At 30.9% G+C, this 12,160-nt stretch overlaps 2 protein-coding genes across 4 annotated transcripts; both read left to right on the top strand.

Moving 5' to 3' along the window:
* Nucleotides 1–2,403: 2,403 nt before the first annotated feature.
* Nucleotides 2,404–5,738, top strand: LOC107427218 (uncharacterized). Of its 3 annotated transcripts, XM_048480722.2 has the most exons (6): nucleotides 2,406–2,684; nucleotides 2,786–2,875; nucleotides 3,092–3,275; nucleotides 4,462–4,668; nucleotides 5,077–5,271; nucleotides 5,346–5,738. In XM_048480722.2, exons 2-6 carry the CDS (start codon nucleotides 2,793–2,795, stop codon nucleotides 5,478–5,480), a joined length of 804 nt encoding a protein of 267 aa, XP_048336679.2. In that variant the 5' UTR covers nucleotides 2,406–2,684; nucleotides 2,786–2,792; the 3' UTR covers nucleotides 5,481–5,738. The 3 variants fall into 3 exon arrangements, with proteins under 3 accessions (XP_048336680.2, XP_048336679.2, XP_015893071.3); XM_048480723.2 differs by having other exon boundaries at nucleotides 2,404–2,875; nucleotides 5,328–5,471; XM_016037585.4 differs by having other exon boundaries at nucleotides 2,407–2,875.
* Nucleotides 5,739–6,196: 458 nt separating this feature from the next.
* Nucleotides 6,197–10,929, top strand: LOC107427220 (uncharacterized). The gene is made up of 6 exons (XM_016037589.4): nucleotides 6,197–6,367; nucleotides 6,453–6,578; nucleotides 8,157–8,677; nucleotides 8,782–9,007; nucleotides 9,823–10,169; nucleotides 10,252–10,929. Exons 3-6 carry the CDS (start codon nucleotides 8,159–8,161, stop codon nucleotides 10,783–10,785), a joined length of 1,626 nt encoding a protein of 541 aa, XP_015893075.2. The 5' UTR covers nucleotides 6,197–6,367; nucleotides 6,453–6,578; nucleotides 8,157–8,158; the 3' UTR covers nucleotides 10,786–10,929.
* Nucleotides 10,930–12,160: the final 1,231 nt, after the last annotated feature.

The following is a 12,160-nucleotide window of genomic DNA, read 5'->3' as shown; positions in this document are numbered from 1 at the left end:
AAAAGACACGGTTTCTTTTTTTTTGTCTCTACTTGATTCGAGTTACGTGGCAGCATCTCGGAGCTTGAGAAGTACGATTTTTCCGTCCCACTTCGAAAATCTTAAGATTTTTCATCTTTTTTTTTTTTTTTTTTTTTGAGCAAAGATTTTTCATCTTTTAAATCTATGTTTTCTTTTTCTTTTTCTTTTTTCTTTTGTTTGTTGTTGTCATTAAAATTAAATCTTATATATATATATATATATATATTTTTTTTTTACTTTTTTGAATAATTTGCAAAAATTGCCGATTGGTTTTTCAAACGGTCGCTTTGAATTTTTTTTTTCTTTTTTATTTTCTTACTTTTAGTTGGCTGACTTTTTGTTTTATTTATTTATTTATATTTCGATTATTTAAATAATAGAGTAGGGCTAGCACAATGCAAGGATTGAAAATGACTTAATAACAAGGTTAATTCAAATAGACATGTTTTTGTTTTAAATGAAAATAAAATATGACTGCAAGATTGCTTCTTCTTCTTTTTCTAAATAAAACTCAAAAGAAAAAGAATTTTAACATTTTTTAAAAATAAATAATTGAAGTGACCTAGTAAAAAACATTATAAATGTTGCTCTTACCAAAATATAACATGGACATCGTGTATGTTTTACATGCACACACACGGTAAGAGCATAGTTTTATCAAAACTAAAAATAAAAATAAAAACTAGCATGGTTTTCTATAAAATGAACATATATATATATATAGATTTTACGGTGCATTCATCTGTATCCAGACCGCATTTAAAATTGATATTTAAAAAAAAAAATAAATGATTCAACTTTACTATGTATACTGTGTATACATATATAGTAAAATTAATATTTTTTTTAAAATACGTTAATTTTGAATACGATCTGCACGGTACATTTATCTATATGCATACTGTATTTAAAGTTGATGATTTAAAAAAAAAATATTGGTTCAGCTTTACTATATATGCTGTATATATATACAGTAAAATTGATGTTTTTTTTAAAATATATCGATTTTGAAAATCCGCATACGGATCATACACCACTATAAAATTACTATATATATATATATATATATATATATATATATATATATATATATATATATATAAGTAAAGGAAAATAAAATATTATAGCCATATAAAAACCCATTGGCAGTGAACAGTGGATTTGCTTCACGATTGTCTTGGTGCCAAGGGAAGCACATAGCCATTGAGGCAATCAGACAAATTGAGCAGCAACATCGGTTACTTTGACAGGCGAGCCAATGGGACCCTCCCCAGCATGAACGACAAAGAGTGACAGGAACAAGAAATTGGGCAAAGATCACGCTTGGTGTGAGAATGAGATTGATTGTTTAGTGGGTTTCTTTTATATTTTTGTACCTTTTTTTTTTTTTTTTCCCTGAAAATCTTTAAGTTTTTGCACTGATGAAGTGAAATGAAATCAAATTATGGGTTAGATTTTTGAGTAATGCTAACTTTATGAAATTTGTTTACCACCTTATTTATCTTTTAAATAATATATCAGTATATTAGTGATGAAAATATATATCTAGATATATATTAAATATGATAAATATATTTTTTTAAATTGATAAATAAAATACATTGTAAAAAGTGATTTTTGAAAAAATTATGGTTAGATATTCTAAAATTGCTTGATCACATAATTTTTTGACTAATCTAAAGATAATAGCCAGCACAAACACTAATAAATCTTCGATTGTGTAAGGAATTAGTATGATAGTGCAAAATGAATGACCTATAATTTAGTTGGATTTGCAAACATAATTCTATTTTGGATAGTTCTTAGAAATTTGTCCATTTGAAAATTTGCTGAAAATGGTAACGTTCTTATTGGTATGTCCTTTAAAATGTTGTTTTTGACTCTTATTGCTATGTCCTTTAAGGTTTAACATCAAATTATCAGAGTATTTGACAATTTTTTATTTATTTATTTATATAAGATTTTTAGATAATATAAAAAGCAACAGCAAAAAAAACAAAATTTATCCAAATAGATCCATATGTGAAATAATCCTTATATTTTGCATTTTACTTCCATTTGTCTAAGTTTAATTGTAATTAGCTAATAATAACTATAAGGGAACTTTTTACATTTTACCATTTAATTTACACAAAAGGGTTCACTTAGCAAAAAACCAAGTGAATTAGCTTTAATTGCACGCATAAAAGATTTAAATTATTGTAAGTGTTTTTGGTGAATAGTTACAAAAGAAAAAAAAAAAGTTGAATGGAATTAAATATAATCAGGTAGGTTTTTAATTATTCTGTTTTTATCTGTAATTCAATTTCTTAATCACAATGAAAAAAAAAAAGCAAAAAGCAAAATATTGATTTAATTATAAATTATTGTAACGATTAAAAAAAAAAAAAAAACAAAGAAAATTATCAACATTCCCATAGAACAATGGGAAACATTCTCTGTGATTTCTGAAAACAACGGTCAGAGAAAGGCACTTGGAACATGGATTTGTTGGGGCCATATTTGATTTCTTGTGGGTGGGCAGTTGGTTTGCATTACTGCACTGGTTGACCCAGTTGTCGTCTTCGACCACGTTACCTCCTCCTCACCAACTCCCAAAATATTAGACCCTCCGACCGACCGAAACCCCAATGCAAAACTGACAAACAAGTTCGGTAAATTTGGTTCGTCTTCTTTATAAAGTAGTCAATTAATTAATCACGGATTTTGGAGACCTAAAGAAATGATAGAGACTTAGGGAATTTTGTGCGACCCATTTGGACAGAGATTCAATGTGTATAGCAGTGTTTCTATGGCGGGCTCACCCAGTATACCCTTTTCTTCTCTTGCTCAACAGGGACGAATATCACAGCCGGTGAGCTTGATTCTTTCCTGGGTCTTTTTGTTTTTGTTTTTGTTTCTGTCTCTGTTTTTGTTGTTTTTACGTTTTCTTTTTTTGCGCTGAAAATGGATGTGAGTTGGGTTTTTGGGTACTGTCTAAATGGAAATGAATAACGTTTTTTCTTTTTTCTTTTTTCTTTTTTTTTCTTTGTCGGGTTTTCGTTTTCTTTTTGGTTTTGCAATTTGGAAGTCCGACTGAGCCACTGGCATGGTGGGACGGAGGGGAAATATTGGGGGGAAGAGATGGCTTGGCAGGTGGGACTTGGTTAGCTTGTAGTAGAGATGGTAGGTTGGCTTTTCTCACAAATGTCAGGGAAGTTCAGTTGATTCCACAAGCTAAGACCAGAGGGGACATCCCAGTCCTTTTCTTGAAGGTAAATTTTGATTTCTTTGATGCAAAAATCAATCACTTATTTATTTATTTTTCTTGAATGGCTTTTTGGATTTTGATTGATTTGAAACCATTAAAACAATTTCCTCTGGGAGTGTTTTTGTGCCTTAGGAACACCTGACTGATTATAGGGTTATCAATTTAGTTGGTGATATTATCTATTCCGCAATTTCTAAGAAACTACATGGAAGATTTTTATAGTGCATGTTACTCATATGATTTAGTGTGCATGTTCAGAATCTTTGAGACTCATCAAGAAAGTTACCAATTATGTTAAGAAACTACATGGAAGATGGACCACTGTGTTATTGTCTAATAAGTTAGAAAAATATTTAGCTTGTACAGAAATTTAGTGTCAAAGAAAATAATATATGGAAGGTGGAATTTTGATAGCTTTCTCCTATAGGTTTGCCTTTCAAGGGCTATGAGAATGGAACTTTGAAACGCAGGCACAGAATCCAAGTCATGGGACTAAAATTTGCTACTGTAAAGGGAGTTTGGATTCCACTGGACTTTTATGCACTTAAGTTGTCACTGAATATTATGTAAACTAAGGTCTTGAATTTCCATACAAGTTAACAATGAAGTTACTAGAGGAATTCTATCAATTACTAAAGATAATGTGTAATTTGTCATTTAATAGCTTCATTAGTCTAATTTGTCATTTAGTAGCTTCGTTAGACTGATCGAGATTAGTTTGTCATTTAAAACCTTGACTTCTTAATCATGGTTCCATTGTTAGCCACCTCTTTAATTATATCGGAAAAGGGTGGTTTCATCCTCACACAGATTCATGTGCAGTTCCTCCTTTATTATCTTGGTTCTTTTAACTGATTCATCAGTCATCAAAGAACAGTTTATTAGTAGCTACTGTTTTCTTATAATTATTTTCTTTTTCTTTTTATCTGGGTTAGGGAGGGAATTGGAGAGAGGAAATCTTCTTCTTTCTTTTCCTTTATGGGAAAACAGGGGGATAACTTGTTTGCCAAGGCTATGGGTTCTGTAATGCCTTCTTTGAACATTGTTTACAAAATCAAAGTGATAAAGTTTTCGCATTTGCTTTAGTAGCGTGTTGAGACATGAAAATTCTCAGTTTTAAAGGCTTCCTTTTTACTAGAAATAATATCTTAAAAGCCCTTGCTGATTCTTATAGTTTTCGATGATTGCAGAGCAAAAAAAGTCCTATGGAGTTTGCTGAGGAAGTTGTGAAAGATGCAGATCAATACAACGGATTTAACCTTATTTTAGCTGATCTATGTGCGAAGACCATGGTTTATACAACCAATAGACAAAAAGAAGGTGAGAAGCTTGTGGCTGATGTTCTACCTGGAATTCATGTGTTGACAAATGCGAGGCTAGATTCTCCTTGGCCTAAGGTGAGAACACATGTTTTCCCCTTTACAAATACATATAATCTTGTAAACAACACTTCGTAACTGGTTCAAGTACATCGAAAAATAACTACTCAATGTACATGCAGAGGTAAACTTTTCAATTTCATTTCATTACCTATAGAGGTGCTTCTAATTTGGTAGTTAATTAAGGTGCATCAAAGATGATAGCTGAGACACGCACTTTTATCATTTAATTGAATTTGTTTTACCTCTAAAAGTTATTTTGGGAGAAAAAGTTAGGCATTTAAGCTGTCTATGTGGTAGTGTTTGTTATGTTGTCAACACTTGCAAAATTCTGTATAAATTTGCTGGTAGAATATCTGTTACGCTTTCCATTCATCTTGCAAAACAATATTGGATCATCTTTTTTCTTTTTTCTTTTTTTTTTAGGCTCAGCGACTACGTGACAATTTCAAAGAGCTAGTGCATAAGTATGGCGATGGCGAATTTCCCATAAAAGAGATGATTGAAAAACTAATGACAGACACAACCAAAGATGAAGAAAGCCCTTTACCTCACATCTATTCACCGTCACGGGAATATTACTTAAGTTCCATATTTGTTGATGAAGAAACAAATCCATTGGTAAGTTTGTGTTATTGATCTCTATATTATCATTTACATTGTTAAAGCTTCTCAAGGCTTTCTCTTATGCATAGGGACATTATGGCACCAGAAGCACTTCTGCGGTGTCTGTGAAAACGAACGGTGAAGTAAGCTTTTATGAGAAGTATCTGGAGAATGAAGAGTGGAAGGAACAAACTGTCATTTACAGGATAGAGGAGAGGAATTAAACAGTTATGGTGGGAAAAAATGCCCTTGCATTTTTTATTTATAGCACTATAATTTGTATAGAATACTCTCAAGACAAGGAAATTAGAAACTTCCTAAAATGTTAGGACCTTGAAAACATGCATGTATATGTATTATTGCTGAAACTGAGGGCCTTTTTGGCTATATTTTTATTTTTGTTTTTAGAAATAGTTCGCAAAATAATAATAATAATAAGGAAAATATTTTTGACAATAATGAACTCTTGATGTTGCAAAATATATTAATTTTAAAATGTTAAATTTTGATAAAAAAAATATTTTCACTCTGGATTTACCTTTTTTCAAACGATGATCTCATTTTAATTAAAATTTAAATGGATAATATTTTTCTTCCTCAATAACTTAAATAGATAACTGCATTAAATTTCGTTATAGTTTTAAATTTTTGCAGAGTTATCATTCAACTTTTATTTATTACATATATTATTATTATTATTATTATTTTCAATTGCAATTTACCCCTCTCTACCCCAAAATATACAATTTAATTCAAAGGTTATTCAATTCATTACCAATTTATGAGAGAATATCACCAATAAAAAAGAAAAAAATCTTTATTATTATTATTTATTATATTTGTTGGTTTTTTTTTTTGGGAATTTTTATAATAATTATCCCAAATTAATTTGAAAATGAAGAATCAATTTATAATTTTCCCCTCGTCAAAAAATAATAATAATAAATAATAAAAAAAAAATTTATTCCCTTTCCTCGAAAAAAAAATGTAGGAACCCGAGAAGGGAATACGGTGAAGCGGTATGGAAACAATGGTGGTGTTCTAAACTTTCCCCTTTTCTCCGAAACCACCATTTACGACCCTATCTTCTGCGGAAGTCTTCTCCAAACAGGTCTGAGCAACCACAATCTTTTTCTCTTTTTTTTGTATTTTACATTCCATTTTTACAGATCTATCTCATTCTTCTTTCAAACTAGGGTTTCTTTTTCAAACACACACACACGCACCCTCAATTCGTCTTCTTCTCCGAGGACTACAACCCCCAAAGCAACAGTCTCTTTCTGCAAAAACCTTTCTCTGGACGCTCTGGACACTGCTGTCAGGTATTTACCCTAACTTTACTCCATGAAAATTGCTGGATTTTGCTTAAGAACTGAGCTATATCAAATACCATATGTATACATATTGATCATTTTGTCGACTGAGTAACTTAAAATTGCTGGACTGACTATTTTGTGTCTCTATTTTATTTTATTTATATATCTATATATATATATATATATATATATATATATATTATTCACTGTTCAAAGTCTATACCATTTTTCTTTCTTTTTTTTTTTGCTTGTAATATATGTATATATATGTATATATATATAAAATTCGTTTTTTCTTTTTGATCTTGATTTTGTTTTTCTGTTTTCCTGTTTCATATTTCTGAAACTTGTATATTCTCTGTTATATTGGTATTGAAGTGTTTATCTATTTGTTCTATAGTCATAAGCTAAACTTTAGTTATACCAAATGCTCTTCTTGACTAGTTTGGAAGTGGGAATTATGTTTTCTGTTATCTGCCATTGAAGAAATTAGTATTGGGGTTGTATAGATATAAGCCGCTGAGGGATATTGGTTTTTAAATTACAAATGTGCACTTAAATTTGGATATGGCTACCTCAGTTCATGTTACAGTGTTGGGTGAATTAGTAATTTAGTTCTCTTCAATGTTATCTTGAGTGCTTTTATTGGACGATTGCTGTCCATCCCTGTTTTAGTATTTTCATCAATCCCATTTAGCTAATACTCATTACAGTTGAAATCATCAAGGATATATGATGGTTGTCCATCCCTATTTTAGTATTTTCATCAATCTCATTTAGCTAATTCTCATTATAGTTGAAATCATCAAGGGTTTATATATATGTGTATATATATGTATATTCAAAAACAAACAAAGCCAATTCAATTTCACAGGGGTTAGGGGCATCCAACTAGCCTTTGGTTAGTCACCGTGCCCATGGCTTCTTGCTACCCTCACTGATTTTTGTTTATTTATTTATTTATCTTTTGGGTTTGTGATTCTTGTCCACATATACCTTTTTCTTGACTATGGAGAAAAAGTTGTAAAGATGGATTGGATTGGTACTAAATTGAGTTGTTCATGTCCTGTTGTTGTAAAGATGAATTGGATTGGTACTAAATTGATTCGTTCATGTCCTGTTGTTGTAAAGATGAATTGGATTGGTACTAAATTGATTCATTCATGACTAGAAGCTAACGTGGGAGAGAATGCATTTAGCTAAAGTAACTAGAAGCTTAAAACTCAAAATTAGTAAGAAAAAAACAGTTATTAGAGCAATAGAGGGATTTTTTGGCAGCACAATAATTTCAGAGTGGCTTTCTTGATCTTCCCTCTTTTGTTAGACATTTTGTCCTTATTTGGTCTGTTCTTTCTAACTGCTGTTTTGGAGCACTTGGATGCTTTCCTTTCTGTTGATCTAAGATTGTTTATGAGAATACATCTTCTGATTTGGTCTGTTGGTCTTGTTTTGGAGTACTTGGATGCTTTTATTTTCCTTTTTTGTATAAATATTTTGGCATGATTGTTTCTTTTATTTTAATTGGTTTTTTCCATGTATATTTTTGGTTTGTTAATATTGTTTGTTGATATCTTTTATGAGTAGATATGGATCAAAGAAAGCTTATGGCATACATAATCATAAGGACCTGGCACTTGCATATGATGGGATTGTTCTTGATGATGATGTTGTGGATGATTAGGAGAAAGCGTAATAGGAGAAGGCATACTAGAAGGTATTTGCTTAGGAATCGAACTTTTGATAGGCATGAGACTCGACTTAGTTATTTAGATAATATAATAGGCAATAGTGATGTTGAATGTATTAATCAACTGGGAATGGATAGAAGAACTTTTGGAATATTATGTGAGCTACTTCATACGGATGGAAGAGTGAAAAATGATGGTTTAGTACGATTGGAGGAGCAAGTATGTATATTTTTGCATATTCTTACCCACCATGTAAAAAATCGTACAATTAATTCTAGATTTAAGAGGTCGGGAGAAACAATTAGTAGATATTTTAATTCTGTTTTACATGGTGTGCTAAGACTGCATGGTAGACTACTCCTTGTGCCAGAACCTGTTTCAGACAATTGTACTGACGATAGATGGAAATGCTTTAAGGTGAGTCAACAAAAATTTAGAAAATAGATTTATGTAGTCTTACATTATTTATTTTCAATACACTAATTTTTTTTCTTTCAATTATTATACTTTCAACAAAGTAGAATTGCTTAGGAGCATTGAATGGTACTTATATTAAGGTCCGTGTGTTTGAAAGTGACAAACCAAGATATCGAACTGGTAATGGAGAAATTGCAACCAATGTCTTGGGTGTTTGTTCACGTGACATGAAGTTTATATTTGTGTTACCGGGGTGGGAGGGGTCTGCATCTGATTCTATAGTACTTCAAGATGCAATAACTAGGCCAAATGGATTTAAAGTTCCCACAGGTAATATAAAGACTTTATATGCTAATTATATTAATGGTTTTTGGAAATCATCCTACTTATGAGAATTTAAAATGTTTTTTGAATTTATAGGAAATTATTACCTTGTGGATGGTGGGTACACAAATGGGGAGGGATTTCTTGCACCATATAGAGGAACACGATATCACTTATCAGAGTGGAGAGATGGAAGTCAACCTTCTAATCATGAGGAATACTTTAATATGAAACATGCTTCAGCAAGGAATGTGATAGAAAGATGTTTTGGATTGCTTAAGATGCGGTGGGCTATTTTGAGAAGTCCATCTTTTTATCCCATTAAAACACATTGTCGAATTATTACTGCTTGTTGCTTACTGCATAACCTTATTAGAGAAGAAATGCATGTTGATCCATTGGAGCATGAAGTAGATAATTTGGATGATAATCAAATAAACCAAGAAGTTGATTTCATGGACTCAACTGATTCATCGGACCAATGGGCTATTTGGAGGGATAATTTAGCAATCCAAATGTATGATGAGTGGCGAGCGCAATAGGCATCATTAGAATTGTTTGATAAATTTGAGACATTTTATTTGTATTAGTTTGTTGGTATTTTGACCATGACAATGTAGTTTAGTATTTGCTGTCATTTGTTGACAACTTTTATTATGTTAATGTATGTTGAGCTACTGGTTGAATTTCAGTTCTATTGTTAATCTCTTAATTATGTGGTTAAGTATTTTTTTAATTAATAAGCATTTCTATTGTTAATCTTTTTATTATGTATTTAAATATTTATTTATTTATTTATTTTTGTTAATATGCGTATTTAGGAATGGATATTGAACAAAATACTCAATTGAAAGGAACAAGGAGATCATGGAACAAGATTGAAGAAGAGGCATTATTAACAATTCTTGAAGATGTAGTGTCACGTGGTGGTAAATGTGACAATGGTTCTTTTAAACCTGGAACCATAAATCAGATAGAGAAAGCATTACAAGAATCATGTCCTAATTCTGGATTAAAAGCTACTCCTCACATAGATTCAAAGATGAGGAAATGGAAGAAATATTATGGACTCATATGTGACATGATGAACAGGAGTGGTTTTGTATGGAACGATGTTAGAAAATGTATTGAAGTTGACAGTGAGGAGGCATGGCTAACTTATGTCCAGGTTTAATACTTTACCAATGAAATTATTTGTTTCTTTTTAAATATTCAAATAATATTGTTAATGTCTCTCATTTTTGTTGTAGCACAATAAGGATGCTAGGGGATGGAGGGGGAAGCCTTTCCCTATCTTTGATCGGCTGGCTAACATACTTGGAAAAGACAGAGCAACCGGTAGAGGAGCAGAAACTCCGGTTGAAATGGCTAAAGAGCTTGACCGGGAAGAGGAAAATATGAAGGAAAATATGAATGATGGTGATGAGAGTTCACCAGTGTCTGTTCATAATCAAAACAGGTCAACTGCCACCTCGTCTCATACTAAGAAGAGAAATAGATCAGCTGACAATATTGATGACATTGCAATGGCATCATTTCAACAAATGTTTGAAAAAAGTATCGAGCACTTAAGTGTAATTACTGAAAAGCTTGTGAAAGGGAATGAAGACCGCTCTGACATTTCAGCTGAGTTGAGTACGATGGGTTTATCTGAAGATGACCATCTTGATGTTTTTCAAACAATAATAGATAAACCTCAATATGTATCAACATTCAAGTCTCTTAAAGGTGATCTTAAAGAGAGATTTGTTAAGAAACTACTTAAACAAATCAGGGGTGATTGAGAGAATTGTGTAGCCATGCCCATTAGAAATTTAATTATGTACTAGGTTAGGTTGTAGGTATAAATGGTACGTTTAAACTTTGTCCGCTTTGTAGTATGTTGATTATAATGTTATGAATTATGTTTCTGGTGTCTTGATAGTGAATTTTGTTTATTGGTAGTTCAATTTGGATTGATTTGTGGTTAAGAGTATATATATGTATATATTATATTACATAAATGTTTGGATTGTGCATGGATATTAGTTTGACGGTTTGTAATAAAGGGTGTATAAAAGCCAAAAAAAAAAAAAAAAAAAATGGAAAGAAGAAAAAGAAAAGAAAATTCAGTAGCATGAGGCATTACAGGGAATCTTTATCCAGCAGCAGTTGGTTTAGCATTGACAAGGGTACTGGCCCTTACTGAGAAGTTTCAAAATCAAAACAGTCATTAGAATAAAGATAAGATTGACTATAGGAGTATTAGCCAATCTATCTTTGGTGGGACATGGTTATAACTTTCCCATTTGCAGGGGATCCTTCTCAGAGTCAACATCGCGGGGATGCTTCTTAGAGTCAATATCTTGAGCCAGTTCGTTCAGCATAATCCACAGCCCCAGCAAGAGCTTTAAATTCAGCAAATTCTGGAGACAGGCTTGAGAATATGCAAGTATAGAAAAACAGAAGCTTTCCTTCCGAGCATTGGGTTAGAAAGGAAAAAACTTAACCTAAAATTTTTCAAGAGTTAAAATGATGGTTTTCATATTTTACACCTCATATTACATAAAACTAATAAATTACAAGTTTATAACTCAGTGCATATGTTGTTAATGGTCCCTTTTTTTTCTTTTTCTTTTTTTCCTTAATAAAAAAGTCCCAATTTTATTTATTAATTTTAAGTGCATATCTTGTTAAAGGTCCATTTCTTTAATAAAAAAAAATTCAAACAAGTTTATTTGTTATTTTTTATGCAAGGAATTGCGAATATGGTAACACCTCAATAGATGACTAATCTCGCTAAATTAATGAAATTGCTACTAAATAAATAAATTCGTTAAATGTATAAGATAATAATTTTTTTTTAAATATATACATTAATAATTGACTAAACTTGTAATAAATAAATAATATATATAAATATTTACTTTACATAATAAATTTTTTTTTTCTAATCAGCTTTTATTTTTATTTTTTTTTCAATTAGCTCTTCCACCCCCCCCCCCCCCAAAAAAAAAAAAATATGTACCTAATTTTTTTTTACATTTTTCATGATGTATAGGGGAAAAAAAAAAAAAAGGGATTTGAAATAAAAATTGATCAATTGATCCACAATTTTTCATAAGTAGACATTTCATTAATTAGCCAACTCAATAATGGTCTTCTTTAAATTTATTAGTG

Source organism: Ziziphus jujuba, chromosome 9 (genome assembly GCF_031755915.1).
Source record: "Ziziphus jujuba cultivar Dongzao chromosome 9, ASM3175591v1".
NCBI lineage: Eukaryota > Viridiplantae > Streptophyta > Magnoliopsida > Rosales > Rhamnaceae > Ziziphus > Ziziphus jujuba.
The sequence above is the reverse complement of the archived record's forward strand: the minus strand, read 5'-3'. Positions and strand labels throughout refer to the sequence as shown.

Excerpts from the sequence above, each read along its gene's own strand:
- LOC107427218 (XM_048480722.2), top strand. The coding sequence starts at position 2,793 with ATGTGTATAGCAGTGTTTCTATGGCGGGCTCACCCAGTATACCCTTTT. Across the intron at positions 2,876-3,091 it reads AGGGACGAATATCACAGCCG|TCCGACTGAGCCACTGGCAT; the intron begins GTGAGCTTGATT and ends GCAATTTGGAAG. Across the intron at positions 4,669-5,076 it reads TAGATTCTCCTTGGCCTAAG|GCTCAGCGACTACGTGACAA; the intron begins GTGAGAACACAT and ends TTTTTTTTTTAG.
- LOC107427220 (XM_016037589.4), top strand. The coding sequence starts at position 8,159 with ATGGATCAAAGAAAGCTTATGGCATACATAATCATAAGGACCTGGCAC. Across the intron at positions 9,008-9,822 it reads TGGATTTAAAGTTCCCACAG|GAATGGATATTGAACAAAAT; the intron begins GTAATATAAAGA and ends ATGCGTATTTAG. Across the intron at positions 10,170-10,251 it reads CATGGCTAACTTATGTCCAG|CACAATAAGGATGCTAGGGG; the intron begins GTTTAATACTTT and ends TTTTTGTTGTAG.